General features: G+C 37.9%; 2 protein-coding genes across 2 annotated transcripts; one reads left to right on the forward strand and one right to left on the reverse strand.

Annotated features, from left to right (window-relative positions):
* Positions 1–645: 645 nt before the first annotated feature.
* On the reverse strand, positions 646–15,202 carry LOC113674939 (E3 ubiquitin-protein ligase TRAF7). The gene is made up of 25 exons (XM_089185468.1): positions 14,939–15,202; positions 13,658–13,718; positions 12,536–12,657; positions 12,281–12,385; positions 11,879–11,971; positions 10,901–10,993; positions 10,103–10,233; positions 9,453–9,528; positions 9,040–9,098; positions 8,659–8,728; positions 8,496–8,561; positions 8,130–8,211; positions 7,967–8,040; positions 7,718–7,760; positions 7,529–7,581; positions 7,077–7,145; positions 6,442–6,524; positions 6,012–6,051; positions 5,807–5,923; positions 5,562–5,678; positions 5,079–5,198; positions 4,768–4,810; positions 1,949–2,037; positions 1,186–1,305; positions 646–789 (listed from the first exon to the last, which is right to left on the reverse strand). The coding sequence occupies exons 1-25, from the start codon at positions 15,008–15,010 to the stop codon at positions 778–780; spliced, it is 2,010 nt and encodes a 669-aa protein (XP_089041594.1). The 5' UTR covers positions 15,011–15,202; the 3' UTR covers positions 646–777.
* LOC149039381 (uncharacterized) lies at positions 2,097–3,382 on the forward strand. Its single transcript, XM_089185469.1, has one exon. The coding sequence runs from the start codon at positions 2,699–2,701 to the stop codon at positions 3,128–3,130; it is 432 nt and encodes a 143-aa protein (XP_089041595.1). The 5' UTR covers positions 2,097–2,698; the 3' UTR covers positions 3,131–3,382.
* Positions 15,203–23,803: the final 8,601 nt, after the last annotated feature.

Raw genomic sequence — 23,803 nt, forward strand, 5'->3', positions numbered from 1 at the left:
TGTAAATTGATAGAAAGTTACTCTAAAAGAGCTTGTCACAAAATTCCAATATCCTTAGACTAGCAATGATCAGCCAATCCAAACGGCGATTTCGAAACAACTCTATCACCATCCTTGTTAAAAAAAGTTCCTCTTTCACATTATCCATTGTAGGTGGTGGTTCATCAGGAGGCCCCACTGTTCATTCATTCCTTTGGTGTAGGTCCACGGTAGGTGGTGGTTCATCAGGAGGCCCCACTGTTCATTCATTCCTTTGGTGTAGGTCCACGGTAGGTGGTGGTTCATCAGGAGGCCCCACTGTTCATTCATTCCTTTGGTGTAGGTCCACGGTAGGTGGTGGTTCATCAGGAGGCCCCACTGTTCATTCATTCCTTTGGTGTAGGTCCACGGTAGGTGGTGGTTCATCAGGAGGCCCCACTGTTCATTCATTCCTTTGGTGTAGGTCCACGGTAGGTGGTGGTTCATCAGGAGGCCCCACTGTTCATTCATTCCTTTGGTGTAGGTCCACGGTAGGTGGTGGTTCATCAGGAGGCCCCACTGTTCATTCATTCCTTTGGTGTAGGTCCACGGTAGGTGGTGGTTCATCAGGAGGCCCCACTGTTCATTCATTCCTTTGGTGTAGGTCCACGGTAGGTGGTGGTTCATCAGGAGGCCCCACTGTTCATTCATTCCTTTGGTGTAGGTCCACGGCAGACATTTAGGTCTTCTGTGGAACTTTGGTTAAAAAAAAACTCCAAATCCATAGAAAAATCCCAATTTTTTTCCACGGCTTGTTACTCACTGCCATACCTGACACAAAAAAGGAAAACACAAGAGAGAGAACAAAGATGTTAAGAATCGTTAACTGTGCGGTTACGCAAAAGAATAAGAGATAAGATGCTCCTATATAACAGTTTGGCTGTGCTATCGTAATCATTGCGCAATCTTCGACAAGAATTGAAAAAACGAGCTGAACTTCCAAACGTAAAGTCTGCTACGCAACCATAATTGACGCTGCTACGCAAAGCATTCCTCAATATGCGTGACAAGACTATCCAACGGCTGCGACGAAGTGTAACAAACGCACAACGTTGCGTGGAAACTGCTGACACGTACTTTTTAACAAAACTGATCTTTACATAGAGTCCATGGCGGCGCTCGAAAGTACGAGCTGTGCAAAGTTCACACCATTTAAATATGACCAACCTTTACAGTACTGTCTACTGCGCCGGAAAATATTCTTCCTTTTGTTACAGCCAGAGCAGCCACGCTTCCTTGGTGGCGGAGAAGAGTCTGGACACAAGTAAAGCTCTCCAAATTCCAGACCTAAAAAGGAAATTACCAGAAAAATTATGTGAAGATCATCTTCAATTTTGGTATCAGTGTATATGAAGTTCCCTTTAAAGTATATTTTACACTAAACTCTTCCAAACGCGTCTCTAAAAAGCGCAATTGTTTTCAGTATTAGTTTCAACCTCTTTTGAGAATATACTCCTCTCCAAAATGATGATAATAATAAAAATCTGTAGTGAAGAAAATGACTCCCTTTACAAGAAGGGGAATGATCCTTATAATAACTACTGAAACTTTTCAGTTAACCCAACCTATGTGCGCCAAAACTGAAATAACAGTATGGAGTTGGTCATTTCTATCTACACCTTGAACAAACCAACACTACATCGTGCGATGGTTTGGAGGGAGTTGTGAAATAGATACCACAAAGCGATACTACATACGTTCTGATTGGTGATAAAGCTATCCTTCATTTTAACACCGGTAAAGCTTTAAAAATCTTCAAAAATTATTGCCTCAAGCTTGTGATTATTAATCATTGTCGAGTTCTCCCAACATCTCGCATGGGTTATTTCGTAAGCAACATCATAGAAAGCGCTGTCTACCGATGAAGTAGACGACATGGGAGAGATGTTAGGATTTACCTATTCAAAGAGAGAAAAAATAATCAAATTACCCTAAGCGATCTGTCGTAAGAAGCACTGAACAAACGCGTTTGGCCTGGAGCACTCAACACGGCTAGGCCGTACACTGTGCCAACATGACCTGCAAACGAAAAAAAGAAATAAAAAGAACTTCGTGGTGCCATTTACTATGAGATTTTCTTTTCTAGTTTATTTTTGTATCAGTGTGCATAAGATCATCATTTTCTCTATCTCTTTAACTTCAGGCCTAGCAAAAGAAGACGTATTCCTTGTTATTCACAGATTCCATGATCACAGTTGCACACTGTCCACCTGAAATATTACATAGGCGAGAATCGTACTGAGTGGCCTACGTGACGAAAACATGCTGTAAGTGTTCGCGGAAAAAGAAAACAACAGGAATAAAATAGAACAACATTTTTACAACTCCTTCACTGCTTTGTTCAATAAAACCCCAGTTTTTTGGTGTTGCTACCTTTTTTTCAGTTTCTTTCTGTTTTGGTTTGGTTTTTTTTTTTCCGGTTATGCATTCCCTGACGTCAAGCACGTAGCATAGAGAACGTCAATTGTCTTCTCCCAGTTTGAGAAGCAAGACACTCCCTTCACTTGATAAAACGATTCTAATAAACGCTGATTGGTGAGCTGGTGTAACGTAAGAGGAGACCACGTGACACTCAACAAACATATAAGTCGCAGCGCAAAACATAACGGTCATCATTTCATCTTGACACTGCTCTGTGACAGAACTAGGTCAGTGGAAAAGAGAGAGAAGAAGACGCGATATGGCCGATTGGAACTCAGACGAAACATTGACAGATACATTGGACACTCCAGTGTTTAAAAAGCAACGACCCCGCGCAAGCAGTACATGCTCTCCGGAGACATACGCACAAGTAGAAATGCAAAGACTTGGCAGGCGACAGTCGAGCGAACCAACTCTATCGGTTGAACAGAACGAAGAAATAAACAGTTGGATAGTTCCGAACGGAAGGAAACGAAGCTCGTCACAAAGTGTAGTGCCCACTGATGAGGTCGATGATTACTTTATCAAGAGGAACAGCAAAGCGCTGACTGAAAATGCCAAGAAGTTGTCACAGGATGAACTTCACTCGCTGGTGCTCGACATTTTCAAGCCACTGGATTTTTATGAAATATTGTTCGATAGAATGAAAAAGAATGACGGTCAAAAGGAGAAAACAGATAAACAAGATTGAGTAGCCGTAAATACTCAAACATTGCGGCAAAATTTTCTTTGATCGTAATTTCAATTCTCTTATTTTAAAGACAACTACAGTGAAGAGAATTCGTTAAAATATTTTTCCCCGTCAAAGATAGACGGGGTTATTCTTAAGTTATGTGAGGCGATTTAATCATTTCAACAATGTTTTCATAAAAGCTGAGCAAATCTCAAGTGTATGATGAAAAAAAGGGTCGGTCCGAAATTAAATAAATGTTGTTGCAAAATACTCAACGACTGGTGACTTCTCGCAAAACAACTTCATTCAATGTAATTCCACTCTTTGCTTGGTAAAATGTTTTTAATTCTTTTACACTGCGGACGTAATTTAAAAGTTTTATCATGATCGCTGCCTAAAAGTTGTTTATGGTTTGGTTACGTTAACTGAACTTTAATAACGCAAATTTCATTTGTAGTAGTCGACAAAACGATTCGTTTATGTCAGAGTTCGATAGTTAAAAGGAAAGGCATGGAATCACGCGAAAATAGCCAGGGCGAGTATCAGGAAAGACCCTTTCATCAAAGCACATAACACACACACACCAGAGAGAATACTTTGGTAAAAGGAATCTCAAGACCCATTTTTCTCGCACAAATCACAAATAAAAAATTGCAAGTACACTGTCGCTAATCCAGCGTTGGTTATAAAAATCCTCCACTCCTTTAAATATTAAAATAACAAGATTCCGTGATACGCCTCTTCGACTTAAGATTTACGTTTGAAGCCGATACTGAGACGCCTTCCTCGGCATGCCGAATTCGAAAAGCATTATTACGAAACGAAAAAAAAAATCGCACAATGTTTATTATATAATCATGGAAAGGTGCATGAATTTCATTTATTAATGAATTCTTCAACTTCTCGTGACATACAAGAAAACAAGCGCCCTACCAAGGGAAGATAATTTGAACGTCGATAGCTCCAAAAGCTTCTCGACCTCCCTGGGTTAATTTATCGCAACGTTCAATCGTTTTTCCGTTCAAATTAATTTTGCGGACTGTACGGTCCCGATCTTCTTTTATCAGGGAGACCAATTAGGGATTACTCGTAAGTTATGTTGTCATAATACGAATAGTGGGCTAGAGCAGTCATACAGCTAAACGCAAACGTTTCTCGAATTTACGTGATTGGGATTATAGCTTATTAAACACACGTAACACTTAGTGGTTAATAAAAGGAATTGGAGAATTTGAGCGAGAGCGGAGTACAACCGACCAGTTAACTTTGCGAGAGTTTGGCGAAAGGATGAAGGAGTGAAAAGTACTAGCTCACTCAAAGCAAATAGCGCGGCGCAATAGGAAATGATATTTTCAAATTTCTTTCTAACATGCGAACGGAAGAGAAGAGATATTTTTTCACAGTGCGGCAAAGAGGCACATGTTCGACCCCTTATTGTAATTCTAATTTAGCATTTTGATACGTCATAGTGAACGCCTGTGTACTCGGCAGACTTTTGAGCTGAAATCACGAAATTATTAGTGGAATGAACGGCTCTTGGCATCAAAATAACTTGATAAGACAGAGAGGTATTCGTCGAATATTTTCCGCCCCCAAATCTAGACAGCGACACTTTTAAAGATCACAAAAACACTAAAAATGAATCGTTCACCCACCGTTCAAAGTTTCCAAGTGTTTGTGAGTGTTGACATCGTAAACCTGAATCAACAAAATTATAATCAGCACCATGATCATGACTACAAACAAATGACAACAGGGCTCGCACGGAAGGGACCAATTTTTTTTGTTTTTTTTTTGGCGACCATTTTACAATTGAAGGTCGCCAAAAGGCGACTTTTTGAAAAATTGAACTTTGAGCCCTAAATTAAGAGGACAACTGGCCTGGACATGGCTTAAACCCAGACAAACCGATAAAAAGGGCAGCAAACTAACGCGATTCAGCATAATTGGTTGAACTGCATCTTACCTGTATCTGGTTCTCATATGTTCCACATACGATGTACTCCTTAGTGACTGCTAGGGAATACACACTGCCTCCTGAAGTCTGAAGGACTCGCACACATTCCAACGAGTCCAGATCCCACAACTGAAAGAGAAACCAGACACAGAGTCAGCTTGAAATGTAGGCTTGCATCGGGAGGTGCATGGAATCAACCCAAACAAGCTGCATCAGTTGGTTTAAGGCTCTGCCTCGGCAGCTATTAAAGTAATAAGTCCCTCGACCTTCAGCTCTCATTCTAAAGCCATCCTAAAAATAACGTCCCGAGAAATCAGCGTCTATTCACAAGCGATAATAAATCAATTCCCCGCAAGATAAGCTTTAACTGTCAGATTTTCTTGCTACTGCTTAAAAAAAGGAACATTACATCCAAAACGAGAAGAAATTTATTTTCACAGATTATTGTATTTGTCGAGTTGTTACAGGGCAAACTAAATCCTCATAGGATACCTTGATAGTCTGATAGGAGCCACTGAAGAGGTGCCTTTCTGAGGCTACTAACGCGCGCACCCAGTGATTGAGACCCGTAAGTTCTTGAATGAGTTCCATGGTCTGCAGGTTCCACACCTTCGGGGAAAAAAAACGTGTAAACTTGAAAAACCTTGAGTCTTATTTTCTTTTTCTTCTTTGTTTGTTTGTTTTTAACTTTTTATCCCACCGCTCAAAGAACGATTGTTCAAGCTGACTGTAAATACCTTGATTTTCTTGAGGGATCCACTGAATAACATCTTCCTCTTTGTCACCAGAGTACAAACCGGATTTTCGTGACCACGAATTGAATCAAGCAGTTCAAGCTCCTCCAGGCACCAAACCTAACAACAAAACAGTAAGGTCAACAAACAGCTCGAATCAGACGAATTTTTTCAATTTAAATACTTAATGGCTAACAAGAAATCTTACATTAATGGTACAGTCGGCTGACCCACTGTACAACTTCTTCCTGTTAAGAACAGAAATAAAAAACAATGTGAGTTGTTGAGGTTGTGTGAGGATGGATTATTGCAGTAAAAATTCTCAAACTTGCACGGCGGAAAAAAGCGGATAAAATCAATTAAGATTTCAATGGTATCAATATTGAGTGAGACGGAGACGATAAAAAGCTGTGGAAGAAAAAGAATTCATTTAAATGAAAGGAGGGTATGTTGCCTATGAAAATCGTGAGTGTTTAAATTGCCAAGGCAATCAAATACACGAGAAACACCCACCACATCAGAAAGAAAGATGTGACCGATAGAAAGTACAAAAACTTTGCGCTAAAATATTGTAGATAAAGGAGATAGGAGCAAAATTGTTTTTTAAAATCCTCAGTAAATTTCTTGCTGCAACCTACTCGTGAGTACACAAGGCCAGGACAATGCCGCTGTGTCCTTCAAGGGTCTTCACACATTTGTATGTAGTTAAAGTGTCCCACACCTTAAAAAAAACAAGAACAAGAAACTCCCTCAGAGGAAAAGATAAATCTAAAACACTTTAATCAGGTTTTAACTGACGTGAGAAATTGTTATTTTTAGAGGTTAAAGCCAAAACAAAGGAAGTTTCTCGAGTTAGAATTTGATATTTTTCATGATGCTGGATACATAAATAACGTTTTGAACACTTTCAGAATAACGGGTATGAATCCCACGTGAGGCTATCACACACGACCTTAGCTGGGTCTAGCTTTACTCTGGTCAAAAAAAAAAAAAGAGGCCTTCTCCACATCCACATGTGCTTCACAGCTAAGCAGACGAAACTCATGTTATAATCTCACTTTGAACAAAATTTAGAAATTTGCTAGAAAATGTAGAAAGCAGGTCATCATTTTGCCAAATGAAACAAACATTTTGGAGTATTTTGGCATAACTAAGTGCTCCTTAGAGCAGTATTTCCACTATTAACAGAGACTACAGCCATACAATGTTTTGTTTATAACATGTCGTAAATCTCTTTATTAAATCTTCATCTCCTTGATGATCTGTACCTTACCTTAATTGTCTTGTCAGATGACCCACTAAAGAGCCATTCACCATGTGTACATAAAGTCCAAACAGGACCCTGAAAAAGAATACAAAGTGCTCACAGTGAAAGCTTCATTCACAGTTTAAAATATGATCATGCTGGTAAATTATCATTTTATGATCAAACCCCTTATAAGGTACGAAGAAAGAACCCATCCCCAAAATCCCAGTTTGCATTCTCTTGTTACCTGTTAGAACCAGTACATTAAAAAATAACTAATTTCATTGAGTGATTTTTTTATGAACTGGTTCTGGTATGAGGGGCAGGGGGGGGGGGGGGAGGGGAGAAAAAAGTGGGTTAAAAATCCACTAATAGTTGCATCACTTGTAATATACTGCTTCACACCTCAGTTCCTAGTAGCTTAGATTTCTAACACATTCCACTCTAAGGAAAGTTTTTCAAGAGCATGCAAGCTTTACCTGATGGCCAACAAAAGTTCCTTTACACTTAAACAATGGTTGGATATCAAATGCTGAAAGAAAACAAATACATCTAAATCAGTAATCTTGGTATTATCCTTTTCAAGTTCCTGGAAAAAAAAAAAAAGTCTATCAAAAAGAGACCTTCAGTCTACAGTTTATTTCAACAACCCAGACATGACTACTTACTTCCCACACCCCAGAGCCTTGCCTCTACGTTGGCCAAATCAGTCTGTATTATACAACAATAATAAGAAGAAAAATTCATCAAAATAGAGAAATGTAAAGAAAACTTTTGATATGTCAGTAATGATAATTATTTGTACATGGTTAAAATATGTCACGAGTACAGTACAATTCTAGCAATTGACAATAAAGATAAAGGACAAAATAGTGGCATAACTTTCACCAGCCATCATCTACATGTACATTATGTACCTGTATCTGGGAAACACTTTGTCTTGAATCCAGTAGGTCTGACGACAACTTCGTTTGGCTCTCATCTAGAAGATCTGGAGTAATAACAGTAACAACACCACAAGGATAAATTAAACAAAGTCATCTCCCCAACCTAAACACAAAGCTAGGATTTTTCATGTACCTATTCTGATGTCAACAGTTTTTTCCATCCTGTCAACTCGCTCTGTCAGCTTCAGTATCATTGCCTTCAGAAAAACAATTTCCTGAAAAAAATTACATCAAATAGAAATAATTTAATGGTCACCCAAAGCACAGATATTGCTTGTGTGGGACCTGAATGAACATGAAGTACATGCTAAATTTATGATAATTTTACTTTAAAAAGATCTGAAATGAAAAAGTCCTATTCATATTTGCCTTTGTTCCAGATGTGTTGTCATCAACCATAATGTTAAAATAATATGAAATACAATTCACTAAACTAAACTAGAAAGTCTAACAAAGTAAGCAAGAAATACAAGTGACAATAAATCAAATTTCATTATACCTGGTCTTTATCTTTCAACATTGTTTTAAGTTCTTCCATTCTCTTGTCAGTATGTTGCAGGAATTCCTGACATAATTGTTAAAAATAAAAAAATGTCATTCACCATACAAAGGTTTTCAAAAACTAAAACCTATGGTGAACCACAAAAAAATAGAGTCAGTACCTTGACAGCTTCAAACTTGCACGTCTCAAGATGAAGTCTGACTTCTTTGTGATTGCCTTCCATGTGGCAGCTAAAAACAGGTGGTTGAAAATAATAAGACTAAAATTAAAAAGAAAATATCTCAAATTGCTAAATTGAAGGCAAACTTAAATATAAACTAAAGCTAAAAAACCCTCTCAAAGAATCTCATTTATTTAATAATTCTCCTTACTGTCTGCCATACAATTATGGTGTTTTTAGTTCTGAGAATTTGGTATTGGATCAACTAATATTCACCTAATGGCTATTTATCTTTATTCTCATCACTTGTCTACTTGTGCACTATTTTAATATTACACATTGTGGATTGCATAGCATATTGGTTAATATGATATTATTTACCCATATTTTTGGTGTGGACATTTCATGTGTTCACAGACTTGTAAATGATCCTCAAGATCCTAATGAAAGTTCAAAAAATGGCACCATTCAGTGGTTTTCATTCAAAAACTAAGTAGCACAATACCCTTATGCAAGTGATTTAATGTACCAGGCTGGGAAAGTCATTTATGAAATTTATAGAGCCCCTTCAAACAAAATAAATGCCAGGTACCAGCAGTCAATTGCTGCCTGTAAGACTTCTAATCACTGTCTGTTAAGCCTAAGTTCAGGCCTTGTGTTGGTGTTTGGCCTTATGGCACAGCTGGCCATCCCACCTTTGGCAGCCACATACAGAAAAAGTTATTAACACCCGTCCCCAAGTGTAAAATATGGAATGACCTGATTCACTTTATTTTCAGATTTTTGTCACTTACCATCTTCAGTAGAGTAGGACAATGCAAACTGTTTGGACACTGAGTGGGAGCATACTGACAATTTCTCTCATGCTCACTGCAACACAAAATGTATTCAGCATCATTTTTATTGCGTTAATGCTCAAATCCCTGAAAGTGATTGCATCTTATCTCTCCTTTCAATATCAGCCCTGAATCAAACAATAAGGTCATGAGAATAAAGAAAATGATCATCAACTGAAGAACCTCTTAATTGTTAACCCTTTAACTCCCAGAAGTGATTAACATAAAACTTCTCCCTACAATATCCATACATTCTTCAGCAAACAAGTAATGAGAATATTCAAACTTATCAGGTAGAAGCTGCTATCTTGATTTAGCACCAAGTTCTCATACTTAATTTACAAGGAAATGTGTAGCAGCTACAGGGGAGAATTAACAATCAGATCTTGGGAGTTTAAAAGGGTTAAACAAATTCTCCTTGCCAATACAGTAGGAAATGTATACAGAACAGTATGGAGAATATGCATACTGATGTTATGGTGTAAAGGGTTAAAGAAAAAAGTTGTGTAAGCAGGAAAAGAGTCCCTCATGCCTTACCATCACAAATAAACTATTTACTTCTTTCTTCCTACTACAACTTTGTTTATCATAACACAACCATGACTTACTGCCTATTGGAGAGCTTGAAAGTCACAGGGCACCCACTTGGATTCACTTCATAATCAGTCAGGGATCCTGTGGAACTTAGTTTACAGCCATATTTACAATGGATGTATAGTTCACCAATCTGTTCTGACACCTGAAATATAATTTTAGAAATCAAACATTGGTCAATGAATTCTCAATACACAATGAGAAAAACAGTACCACATTATTAGTACTAAAAAGTGGTGAGAAAAGTATTGAATAATAGCTGCAAAGTGGCTTTACTGAAGAAAGGGAATACTTCTTTCTAAAAGAGTCTGAAACTGAGGGTCCTGAAGAGATTACAAACTTGTTTATGAGCAAATATTTCCAATATAGGGATACATGTTGTTTTGAAACACTGAGAACATGTTGGTTTCACATTAACCGTTTGAATCCTTGGAGTGACTAATATCTCATTTCTCCTCACAATATCTCTCCTGCGTCAAACATTACAGTCACAAGAATAAAGGAAGTGATCACCAACAAAAGAAGCTCTTGCTTGTTGAACAAATTCTCCTTGTTAGCATATTAGGAAATTTATAGAGAACAGTATGGTGAATATTCATAATGATGTTATGGTGTAAAGGGTTAATAATTTAATAAAGTGGTAAAATAAATAAAACAATTTAAACAAGCAAAATGTTCTCTGGTGATATAAGTGATGATAATAATCAAAACTTTCATTTGATATACAGTATGCATGTTCTCTTCCCCACAAAAATATCACTGATAATAGTTCTATACTTAAATATCACAAATATTTGATCTTTTATACTCACTGCAAGGTTGACGACTACTATTGAAAGTTTGTTGTCATCAACAGGGCATTTTTCACATGATCGTGAAAGAACACAAGTTCGACAAAATGTGTGCTGAAAAAAAGAAAAGGACAGAATAAAGATACAACTTAAAAGAAACCTCTAAATCAATAACCTTGACAACCAAAATATTTTATTCTGATACATTATCGATCTATGATTCTTGTGAAGCTTGAACTGTGAATTTGACGACCAGCTTATGTTCATTATGTAAATTGGTTCATGTGCTTGTGATAAGAATGAACTTTAAGATATTTTATCTCACAAAGATGTACATTATTCCTGATTTAATTCAAACATCCTTGACTTGTACAGAGCTGAATTGATTTGTATCCATTCCCCTTAAAATCATAACCACACTAACATCAACATCTTTGATTTCAAGATACAAATATTAAAAAAAAGTACCTTTCTGTATCACTTAAAAAACTACATTAACATCACACTTCTAGCAAAAGCAGTTTATGTTAATGGTGTAAGATAGTCCCTCACAGTTTCGTGAAAATAGGGTTTCACAACAGTAAAAATCTAAAACAGCTGCTGTATATTTATGCAAAGAATAGTCAGCATTCTCTACCCAAAATAATGCCTACTCTGCAGGCTAACATCATAACAGTGTTAAAGTCACATAGACACAAACCTTTTCGATTCTTCTTTATACAAGGATCATACACCCTAGTCATTACTTAACCCTTCTTCTCACAAGAGTGACCAAAAATATCACTTCTCCTTACTTAATCAATACATTTTTCAGCACAAATGTTATGAGAAGAGGAAAAAAATTACAAACATGGGGACACTGTCTGACTTATTTAGATTGTAATCTTTGAAAAGAAATTAGTATGTATAGTACACAGTGTGGAGAACTAAAAAATGGATCTTGGGGATGCAAGAAATAAAAAAAACATGGTTAAAACTTTGAATATAGCCTGATCTTACCCCACATGAAGTAATGACAGGATCTTTAAACACACGTTGGCACAGGATACAGAACAGTTTTGATGATGGCTCCTCCACAAACAAAACGACTGCCTATAACATACAGAAAATAGTTCAGTGTACTTATAGCAAATTAAGTTACTAATACTGTGGTGATTCTGATCCAAAAGAAATTGGTACTTTTCCATCATCCACATCCACATCATTGCCTAAATATGATTTTCCATAGTTCCATACACTTAAATGCAATACTGTAAACACAAAACTCCTCAGTTTTTTTTGGTTCTGCTTGAAATTGAATCAGAATTCTGGTTCATAAACAATTATTGTTATCACTCAAATTATTCAGTAATACTATTTTCCACTATTTTACATACTGCAGTGGAAAAGTAAGAAACAAACCTCTTCGTCATCTTCTGTACAACTTGAAATGGAATGATGGGAACGAGCAGATATAGTTGAGGATGTCCTGTGATGGCGTTTGAAGCAGACGGCATCAAAACTTCCCTAAAAACAAGAAATCTGTGATTAACATACTGCTGCAGTTGGGTGGAAATTCTTAAGGAACCCAGAGTAGGGCTCCAGCAATATTTGTCCCCAATGGTAGACTATCCATCAGCCCACAAAGGCCTGAAACTGAATATTTATGAATAGTACCTGATCTGAGCCAACCACACCATTAATGTCTCCATCTCGTCCTAAACTTGTGCTGTTACTTGAGGCTACACATGTCATACTAGCAGAATTCCTGTTGAGGCTACCATCATGTTCATTTTCAACTAAATAAATAACAAAAATGTCATTCATTTGCTCAGTTTACAAAAATAAATTCATTCATAGTTTAGCCCTTTTACTTTGTGAAACTTTCCCAACCTTTTTAAAACACTGTTACACCACAAGTTAAGATACATGAAGGAAATATTTTCTCATCAATACTGGATAACAACACCATATTCTCAGAACAAGCTAAAGAATGGCAGGAAAAATGTATTGCAAAAATTGAGTGAGTTAACTTGCAGATCCTTAGGATCCCAGGGTAAGAAGGTAAAAATTTGAAGAGGACAGACACCATGGTAGGGATAAATTGTCAGTGGTACAATTTTAAGCTTGATTCAATACTTCAGTTTTGTTAGTGTTTGTTGTGCTTGATGACATCACCAGTTTTATGGCATTGGAAGTAAAAGTAAAACAAAACGAACTCAAGATAGAATTGTTCCACTAACAATATACAAAGATCAATAAAGGGAAAAGCTGTTTCAAAGATATGTTGAAAATAAAAACACTCTTCAACACTTACACTGTAGTATTTTGCATTATGAAAAACAGTTTTGATTGTAAATAATAAAAATTAGAGAAGCCTTCACGTCTAAGAGTAAACATAAGGAAGACTTTTTCCTGTTTCTCTTTTAATACTGTTGTAGCCATTCCTCCATCATAGCTACAGCATTTTTTTTTTCATTCAATTCTTCCTTACAACAAAAGAAAATGATTATACATAAAGCAACTGACTGATCCTTAGGGAATTTTTAAGATTATCTCAACTATCTTTTCTGGGACTTAGTGTTATAGAAATAGTTTTATCAAACAAGAATTTTCCAAAAAGCTCTAAGTTGATAAATAAGAGATAATTCATAATTGAGGTGATCCACTTTTGATTCCCAATTCCTGTGGTATTTGAAAAATTTCCTTTTCTGCTCAAGAAGCTGAAGGCAGAGCAAAGACACTCACACCAACATTTTCTTTTTATTATTTTCATCATTTTTGATCATGGAACATTACCTCTTGTTATAGTTGTCACAGGAGAAAAAGCAGATGTTCCAAATGTGGTTTCCATTCGTGCCTATAGGAAAAATGTGTCACAATTTTAATTGAACTGTTGGGAGCCATCTTCTAAAAGACCTAAAGAATCAATTATCATTGGATGTGAGTCCTGTAATTAATAAATTGTCACCTGAAGTGCAAAATGAGGGGGCTAGAACAAATTTTTCTTTCTGGAATATCCACATATTAAAGGAAAATCATAACAATGTTCTTTTTGGCAAAAATTTTTTGGAAGGTCTTCAATCTTGTAAGAGAGAACTGCTTAATATGATGCTAGCAGTCAAGTTTGTGAAAAGGAAATGTAAATGAGATAGTTTATTTTAAAGAGAGTGTGTTTTGACAATGAAATTGTATTGTTTAGCTGTTTGATATTCTGATGGTTTACTGCAGTTTGCATAAAAGCAAATCAAAAAGGGAATAAACCATGCTCACTAACCCAAGCATAAATTTGACCTCATTCAGTGTGACCACTACTGACGACCAATATGGATACATAATTTGCTAACCTAAACTTAGACACGTTGAGAATTTAATTATGTTTAGCCAATGGCATATTCAACCCCTGGGCTTATTCATTTTATGGAAAAAAGGAATGATTGATGTTAAAAGCTATGCAAGGAAATACCACTCACACAGAGTTTTTGATTCTTGAATTCAAATCAAGGACATTATGGTGTTTCTCGATGTAATATAATTGGATCCAGATGCAAACATAAAAATATAGTTAATTTTCATACATTGATCTCAGCTTGTACACACTCTAATTTTAAGTCGTACATCTAAACTTAGGTATTCTATTCATTGCACAAAAGAAGGGAAAAGAAAGTTGTGCTTAAATAAAACAAAACATAAATAATGTAGACACCGTACGTGCCGGCATATTAAATTACTTTCGAAGATCGAGTGATCGCGGAAAACTTGAATGTTTATTTTGGACTACGTTACGAAATAAACTCCACAGGAAGGCTTAGAACTGAATTCACAGAAAATTAAAAATGTTTGGAAATCTAATTCTTAATACACCACAATAAACACTGGACCAACACGGGAGAATAAACCTAATTTTAAGTCTATATACATGAAGGTGATCACACAGGGTAAAAACATCTGCCTTCGATAGAGTCAAAGTAAAGTGCGCGTTTTTACTGCATCTCAGTTTGTTATTGAGCTCTCAAACAATTTCTTAAGGAAAACAAATTGTATATGCAACAGTTTTTCTTAATCATCGACTCTAGTTACCTTGGTGTTAATGGATTCGTAAGATCGCGATCTTACACACTCCGATTGCATATTCCCAATAATCCCGGACATTTTTCGGAATGACAAACCACACGGCCACCAAACTCACGCGAATGACCAACTATCTTGCAGGCCGACTTGATGGAGGATATGCGTACTAAACCATCCTGATGGCAATGATGGTTGTTCTTGAAAGGTTTCGAGAGGCTCCAGCGGATATGTTCCGTATGAGAACCACAACAATGGGTAGTACTTGGTGTAAGACTGCCCAAAATGTCCCGGGCCACCGCCCATACTATTAGTACTGTAGTAAGACCTATGGTACCCGCAGGAGTTGTAGTACCTGTAGAACCTGTAGTACCTGTAGTAGCTGTAGTAGCTGTAGTACCTGTAGTACCTGTAGTAGCTGTAGTAGTAGTTGTAGTACCTGTAGTACCTGTAGTAGCTGTAGTAGGTGTAGTAGATGTAGTACCTGTAGAAGCTGTAGTACCTGTAGTACCTGTAGTAGCTGTAGTAGTAGTTGTAGTACCTGTAGTACCTGTAGTAGCTGTAGTAGCTGTAGTACCTGTAGTAGCTGTAGTACCTGTAGTAGCTGTAGTAGCTGTAGCACATGTAGTACCTGTAGTATGTGTAGTAGCTGTAGTAGCTGTAGTACCTGTAGTAGCTGTAGTACCTGTAGTACCTGTAGTACCTGTAGTACCTGTAGTACCTGTAGTACCTGTAGTACCTGTAGTACCTGTAGTACCTGTAGTACCTGTAGTACCTGTAGTACCTGTAGTACCTGTAGTACCTGTAGTAGTTGTAGTAGCTGTAGTACCTGTAGTAGCTGTAGTAGCTGTAGTACATGTAGTACCTGTAGTATGTGTAGTAGCTGTAGTAGCTGTAGTACCTGTAGTAGCTGTAGTAGCTATAGTAGCTGTAGTACGTGTAGTAGCCGTAGTACCTGTAGTACCTGTAGTACCTGTAGTACCTGTAGTACCTGTAGTACCTGTAGTACCTGTAGTACCTGTAGTACCTGTAGTACCTATAGTACCTGTAGTACCTGTAGTAGGTGTAGTACCTGTAGTACCTGTAGTATCTGTAGTGTCTGTAGTAGGTGTAGTAGCTGTAGTAGTTGTAGTAGCTGTAGTAGCTGTAGTACCTGTAGTAGTAGTACCTGTAGTACCTGTAGTAGCTGTAGTAGTAGTTGTAGTACCTGTAGTACCTGTAGTAGCTGTAGTAGCTGTAGTAGCTGTAGTACCTGTAGTAGCTGTAGTAGCTGTAGTACATGTAGTACCTGTAGTATGTGTAGTAGCTGTAGTAGCTGTAGTAGCTGTAGTAGCTATAGTAGCTGTAGTACGTGTAGTAGCCGTAGTACCTGTAGTACCTGTAGTATGTGTAGTAGCTGTAGTAGCTGTAGTAGCTATAGTAGCTGTAGTACGTGTAGTAGCCGTAGTACCTGTAGTACCTGTAGTACCTGTAGTACCTGTAGTACCTGTAGTACCTGTAGTACCTGTAGTACCTGTAGTAGCTGTAGTAGCTGTAGTAGCTGTAGTACGTGTAGTAGCCGTAGTACCTGTAGTAGCTGTAGTACCTGTAGTAGTAGTACCTGTAGTACCTGTAGTACCTGTAGTACCTGTAGTAGGTGTAGTACCTGTAGTACCTGTAGTATCTGTAGTGTCTGTAGTAGGTGTAGTAGCTGTAGTAGTTGTAGTAGCTGTAGTAGCTGTAGTACCTGTAGTAGTAGTACCTGTAGTACCTGTAGTACCTGTAGTACCTGTAGTACCTGTAGTACCTGTAGTACCTGTAGTACCTGTAGTAGCTGTAGTACCTGTAGTACCTGTAGTAGCTGTAGTAGCTGTAGTAGCTGTAGTAGCTGTAGTAGTTGTAGTACCTGTAGTACCTGTAGTAGTAGTACCTGTAGTACCTGTAGTACCTGTAGTACCTGTAGTACCTGTAGTACCTGTAGTACCTGTAGTAGCTGTAGTAGCTGTAGTAGCTGTAGTAGTTGTAGTAGTAGTACCTGTAGTACCTGTAGTACCTGTAGTAGCTGTAGTAGCTGTAGTACCTGTAGTACCTGTAGTACCTGTAGTACCTGTAGTACCTGTAGTAGCCGTAGTACCTGTAGTACCTGTAGTACCTGTAGTAGCCGTAGTACCTGTAGTAGCTGTAGTACCTGTAGTAGTAGTACCTGTAGTACCTGTAGTAGCTGTAGTAGCTGTAGTAGCTGTAGTAGCTGTAGTAGCTGTAGTAGCTGTAGTAGCTGTAGTAGCTGTAGTAGCTGTAGTAGCTGTAGTACGTGTAGTAGCCGTAGTACCTGTAGTAGCTGTAGTACCTGTAGTACCTATAGTACATGTAGTACCTGTAGTACCTGTAGTAGGTGTAGTGGGTGTAGTACCTGTAGTATCTGTAGTGTCTGTAGTAGGTCTAGTAGCTGTAGTAGCTGTAGTACCTGTAGTAGTTGTAGTACCTGTAGTAGGTGTAGTACCTGTAGCAGGTGTAGTACCTGTAGCAGGTGTAGTACCTGTAGTATCTGTAGTAGGTGTAGTAACTGTAGTAGCTGTAGTAGGTGTAGTACCTGTAGTCCCATTAGTATCTGTAGTACGTGTAGTAGGTGTAGTAGCTGTAGTAGGTTTAATAGCTGTAGTACCTGTAGTATCTGTAGCAGTTGTAGTAGCTGTGGTATCTGGAGTACCTGTAGCAGCCTTAGTAGGGGCGTCCAGTGGTGTAAGGAATTGTAAAGATTCCTTTCTACCTTCCAGCAAATTTTCCAAGCATTTAGATCGACTAGTCTCACTTTAATCAATCGATCAAACTTGGATAATTATTAGGCGTAAGGCAGTGAAACCGAGTCCATACTCAAAGGGATTGATATAAACTAATGGGCGAGAGAATATATAGAATATAAACGTAGGTATGTGAGTCCTGAATGGAACCTTCTACAAAGTACAAAAGACGATTTGCACAAGCTTATGAAAGGAACGTCAAGGTTCACACACATTTGATGAAGTTAGTGATATATAAGAATATTTTCTAGCTTTTATATTTTTTTACGCGTCCTATCTTGTTCTTACGACTGTGATGTCCCATGCTCAATTGCACAAAATTGACCCGGCGAGGCTACCAGGGGCACCCAAGGACAATTTTCTGCTAAATATCTGTTCGGAGAAGCAAATATTGCCAAGAATTTTCTTTTGCTTGAGGAAGACTAAAAATTCCTAGATGGACCTTTCATTCATTTACAATTTTCGATGCTTTATACCTAACAAATTCCCTACCAATTCTGATTTTTAATGTTTCAAAATCAGTTCCCAGGTTACAATATTTTTGTTAAAAAATGGTCACCTAAAGTTTTTTTTGGATTCTAAAATGTGATGGAGAGAGGTAACCAGAAAAATACTCACTTGCGTAAATCGTTAAATTGCAACTAAAATTTCGCAAAAGTAACACTGAAACCTTTGTAATTGTGAAAACTGACTTAAGTTCCTCTAGGATGACCGGTCAGACCGGGAGGGCTTTCCATAAGTTGCTCGAGATTTTCCAAAAAGTTTCACATTATTTCTCAAACAACTGCTCAAAAGTTGCCAAAAACAATCAAAAGTTGCTTATTGCAACAAAACTTACTCAAACGGTTGCTCAAAAACAAAATCTTTGTTTGGTCTGAAGTTATGAAAATATGCAAATTGTACAAACAAAAGTAAGATTTCTTAGAATTTTCGTGCAATTTTTTCAGCGCAACCAGCGTTGCTTAATAACTTTTTCCGGAGTTAAAATCACGAAGGAAATGTAATGAGCCAAAAACATTCCTTAATGACCTTCTTCACCCGAGACACTCGAGTCAGTCGAGTGAGAATCTGCGTCAATCATTTACAATGTTCTGTAAAAACCGCTGACTGACCTTGCGCCCTTCATGTGCCTCAGGGGAGGAGTATTTGTCTCCTTTTTTTACTGGTAATTCGCAAATTGTCTACAAAACATTGTGAAATATGGAACAAAGGCTAATTCAAACACTATGATAAAGTTCTAGAGAAATCTTAATCCAAAAGCCAATAGTTGCAATAAAGGAAAGATGTTGTTCCAAATACGAGAAGTTGCCAAAAAGTTGCCTGCTTGTGGAAATCTCTAATGACCTAAACGATAACAATTTTGTAGTGCCGCTTAGAATACATTTCTAGGGTGCAGAAAAGAAAACTCTGGACTGCGTAAAAAGTGTTTCCAACATACTTTAAAGGAGACAGTCTTTGGGTGCCCCTGAGGCTTTAACCCTTTACTATGTGACATCACGGCACTGTCAAGCGAGTCCGGAAACGTAGTTGGAAAACGATATATTCACCTTCCCCAACCCCTTAAATTGTGCAACCTTCCAAGAAAACAATTTGTATGTAGAAGTGTTTTGAGTCTGCGTGATTTCGGGGCATTTTTGTTCCCGCAATTGTAGATGCAAAAGGTGTGAAAACTCAACCATGCAAGCTGCTTGCTCTTCTACAAGTGAAGTTGGATACACCATTGATGTTTCCTGCAAATGTGGCCACAACAAAGTAAAATACGATAATAAGTACATTTCCTGCCGAGATGGCCTTAGGAAGTCGAAATGTCCATGTTTGCGGGTGAACCAAGAATGTGGGTTAGAGTGCAGCTGCTTTAACTGCGGAAATTCTAACATGAGGAAACTTAAAAGGGGTCCTACACAACTCAAACGTAAGCGTGAGCGTCCATCACCGTACAAGAAAAGAAAAAGCGCTGAGTATTTGTCCTTGCAAGGCGCACATCCTGTAGATGGCCCATGGACTAATCACGAGACTTGTCTTCTCTTCTGTGTCACCTCCCTCATACAAGCCACTATAGTGACGCCATCGGTACAAAATATCACAGCGTTGTTTAATTACGTCACGGACTCGAAAATTTGCAAAGATAACAATTATGCGTTAAGGAGAAAAAAACTGTCACAAGTGTCTGCGAAGTTAAAAATACTAAAAGAAAAAAAAGAATTGGAAATCGCGCTATCAAGGTAACAACCACTGTTCACGAAAGAAAAATAGACATCATCTAGATTGGCTACTTTCCATGAAGGAAAACACACACTTCTTCTTATTTCAAATATCCCACGAAAGGCAAGCCAGGGCCCTGACTATTTGACTGTAAGGGATGAAAGACTGTTCAAAGTAACGATTGCAATGTTTCATGTTAAGGGCCGAGCAGTATTCTCGTCCCCACAGTTTCGACTGGATCCTTTTGGTCAGTGTCGGTGATTGAGAGCTGTCCCTGACGAAAAGTCGAAGAGAGAAACTCGAAGCTCTGTTGTGTGTGACTTCACTCATTTTAGTCAATTCCCCGTAATTCTTTATTGTGGGAAGAAGAGGTTAAAGAGGGTTTCTGAGTTATTTGAATCGGTCATTTAAGTAAAAGGAGTTATGAAAGAAGTGCAAATTCACCTTTGACGTCAGTAAAATATATGACAGAAGTCACGCGTCAAGGTAATTTTAAAAACCTCATTTCACGAAATATTGGTAATAAAAACTGTAAAAATTTGAACTGGCTTTCTAGGATATAAAAACGTTTTGAATAAAAAGTTTGGAGTTTCTGTTTCTGTTTAGCTCTGTTTCTGACTGATGGAGTTCTGTTTAAGCTGAGACGTTTTATGGCTGTGAAAATAAAGCTTATTGTTGTTGTTGTTCTTGTATGTTGACAAACCAGTATATAATTCAGCAGACTTAGACTGAGTATCAGGCCTTCGCAACCTTATCTCTTCCCCCTTTCGCCCAGAACCGCCTAATACTCAAAATTAAAGCGGACATGGCACGATGAAGCTTTAGGTATGAAGAAGTACGTTAACTCGACCAAAGGTGAAGAAATGTAAGAATAAGAAATCACACCATAAGAAAAGACGTTCACGAAGCCACCTTTAAATCACTTTTCCCTGTCTATATCAAAGCCTTTGATCCTTAGGTATATTATGGTAGAACTGTATCTATTGGTTGAGATTTGAGGCGGGCTATAAAAGTTCAGCTATTTCACACTTAGTAGTATTGTTCGGCTAGAGTGGTGTACTATGTTGAAAGACAAGCCCTGTTAGTGGGTTCCCTAGTATTAACATGCGCAAAGATGTAGTTCAAGAGGGTCCAGTGGTGCCTAACCCTGACCCAAAAGAATGACACATCTTTGTTTCCCGCAACCAATTATGAAAGACCTTCCAAACAGCTCCTACAATACTCGTTCATGACATCACCCATTATTATAACCAGTTAAAAAAGTAAGTTCCAGCAAACAAAATAAGCGAGTTCCTCCATATGTAGTGGGCGTCTCTCTTATACAATAGGAATATTGGCTTGCCCGCTCTATACCCACCTGATTGACTCATGTAGAGACTATTACGTGTTCAAACTGAAGGCGAGCTCTCCATTCAGCAAGTTTAATAGAGCACTACACCTCTGTTAGCGATTGATGAAGTAGAGAAAGTCCAGCGCTGCGCTGCGACTGCCCTCTGAATTTTTGGCATTGCTTGTGTCTTGGGTGTCTTGTCATCTTATTACATTGCCTTCCGATCCAGCCCAGATCTAGTTTCCAGTCCTGTTTTTGGGTGCTTGGCCACTATATTTCGCGTTATACTACGCATTAAAAATGTTTTTACAAGCTTAATTACATCAATTCCGTCCAGTGAATGCCTTTAGTTGTAAAAAATGTCCAAGTTTGAAAAGACAATGGTGTCATCGGAAAACTGTTATAAGCCACCTTAAATCGACAATGATAACTAATATAAAAGAGAAGGCCCTTCAGGCGTTTTCTAGTATTCGGAAGCAGACACGACAGTTCTTAATAAACTTAATCTTCATACCGCATCCCAAATTCTTGACACAATCATATTCACTGGATATTCCCCATGTTAAGGGGTAAGGTAAGGGTAAGGTAAGGGGGATGTGCACCGAGCAAGATTTTAAAAGTGGGATAGTTCCCCAATAGAAAAAAAAATCACCTCAAACTCTTTAAACGTTATTTACAAGTAAACAATAAGGCCAATAACATAGCTTGCCGAGCTGAACTTGGTAGATTGCCGCTGCTTATCCCGAGAAATCAAAACATTATGAACTATTTTGTTTATCGAGCCACCAACGATAAGGACTCTATAGTCAAACAGTCTTTCCTTATGTCAAAGAATAATTCCTGATATTATTGCAAATTCATAAACATGTTTGAACAACACAATCTCATCAGTTTAGATACAGAATCTTTAGATAATGATAAAATTGGACGATATACCACAGAAATGAGAGAGAAATATCCGGTATCTTTTTTGCGACATAGTGTTGAAAATTAAAAAAAATTTGAATTTTATAAAACTTATAAAGATGAATATTCTACAACTGATTATCTCTACCAGGTAAGACATTATGATGAATGACAACATTTTGGTTAAGTTTAAAATACGTAATCACAAACTTCTGATTCTATAGGGTCGATACAAAATAGATCATTTGTCAACATAACATAGATCAGGTATAGTTGGTATACCAGAAAAAAAAAACAACACACTACAGAGACAGGCATTCATTAATCAAATCAATCGAATAACACCGGACTTTGACAAGAAATCATCTCCAGAAAGCATGAAATTGATAAAAGATTCGAAGAACCATGATGTAAACGAGTTAGTTATGGAGTTTATTTCCTCCTGTATGAAAATATATGATTCAATGTTAGTAATGCAGTTATTTTTTTTTTGGTACATTATTGGTGTTGTTTGTTTTATATTTCGATTGTAATAGGTATGCTTTTGCAATACTGTACAATGATGCAGTCATGCAAAACTATTACTATACTACACCTACCACACGTATTACAAATACTACAGATACTACAGGTAGTACACATGCCACAGGTACTACACCTACTACAGATACTACCGATACTACACCTACTACAGCAACTACAGCTTCTACAGGTACTACATCTACTACACCTACTACAGCTACTACAGGTACTACAGGTACTACAGGTACTATAGGTTCTACAGGTACTACAGGTACTACAGGTACTACAGGTACTACAGGTACTACAGGTACTACAGGTACTACAGCTACTACAGCTACTACAGCTACTACAGGTACTACAGGTACTACAGGTACTACAGGTACTACAGCTACTACAGGTACTACAGGTACTACAGCTACTACAGCTACTACTACTACTACAGGTACTACAGCTACTACACCTACTACACCTACTACACCTACTACAGACACTACAGATACTATAGGTACTACAAGTACTACACCTACTACAGGTACTACAGCTACTACAGGTACTACAGGTACTACACGTACTACAGCTACTACAGCTACTACAGCTACTACAGGTACTACAGGTACTACAGGTACTACAGGTACTACAGGTACTACAGGTACTACACGTACTACAGCTACTACAGCTACTACAGGTACTACAGGTACTACAGGTACTACAGGTACTACAGCTACTACAGCTACTACAGGTACTACAGGTACTACAGGTACTACAGGTACTACAGCTACTACAGCTACTACAGCTACTACAGGTACTACAGGTACTACAGGTACTACAGGTACTACAGGTACTACAGGTACTACAGGTACTACAGGTACTACAGCTACTACAGCTACTACAGCTACTACAGGTACTACAGCTACTACAGCTACTACAGCTACTACAGCTACTACTACTACTACAGGTACTACAGCTACTACACCTACTACACCTACTACACCTACTACACCTACTACAGACACTACAGATACTATAGGTACTACAAGTACTACACCTACTACAGGTACTACAGCTACTACAGGTACTACAGCTACTACAGGTACTACAGGTACTACACGTACTACAGCTACTACAGCTACTACAGGTACT

The sequence above is a fragment of the Pocillopora damicornis genome, chromosome 10, assembly GCF_964200805.1.
Source record: "Pocillopora damicornis chromosome 10, jaPocDami1.2, whole genome shotgun sequence".
NCBI classification, from domain to species: domain Eukaryota; kingdom Metazoa; phylum Cnidaria; class Anthozoa; order Scleractinia; family Pocilloporidae; genus Pocillopora; species Pocillopora damicornis.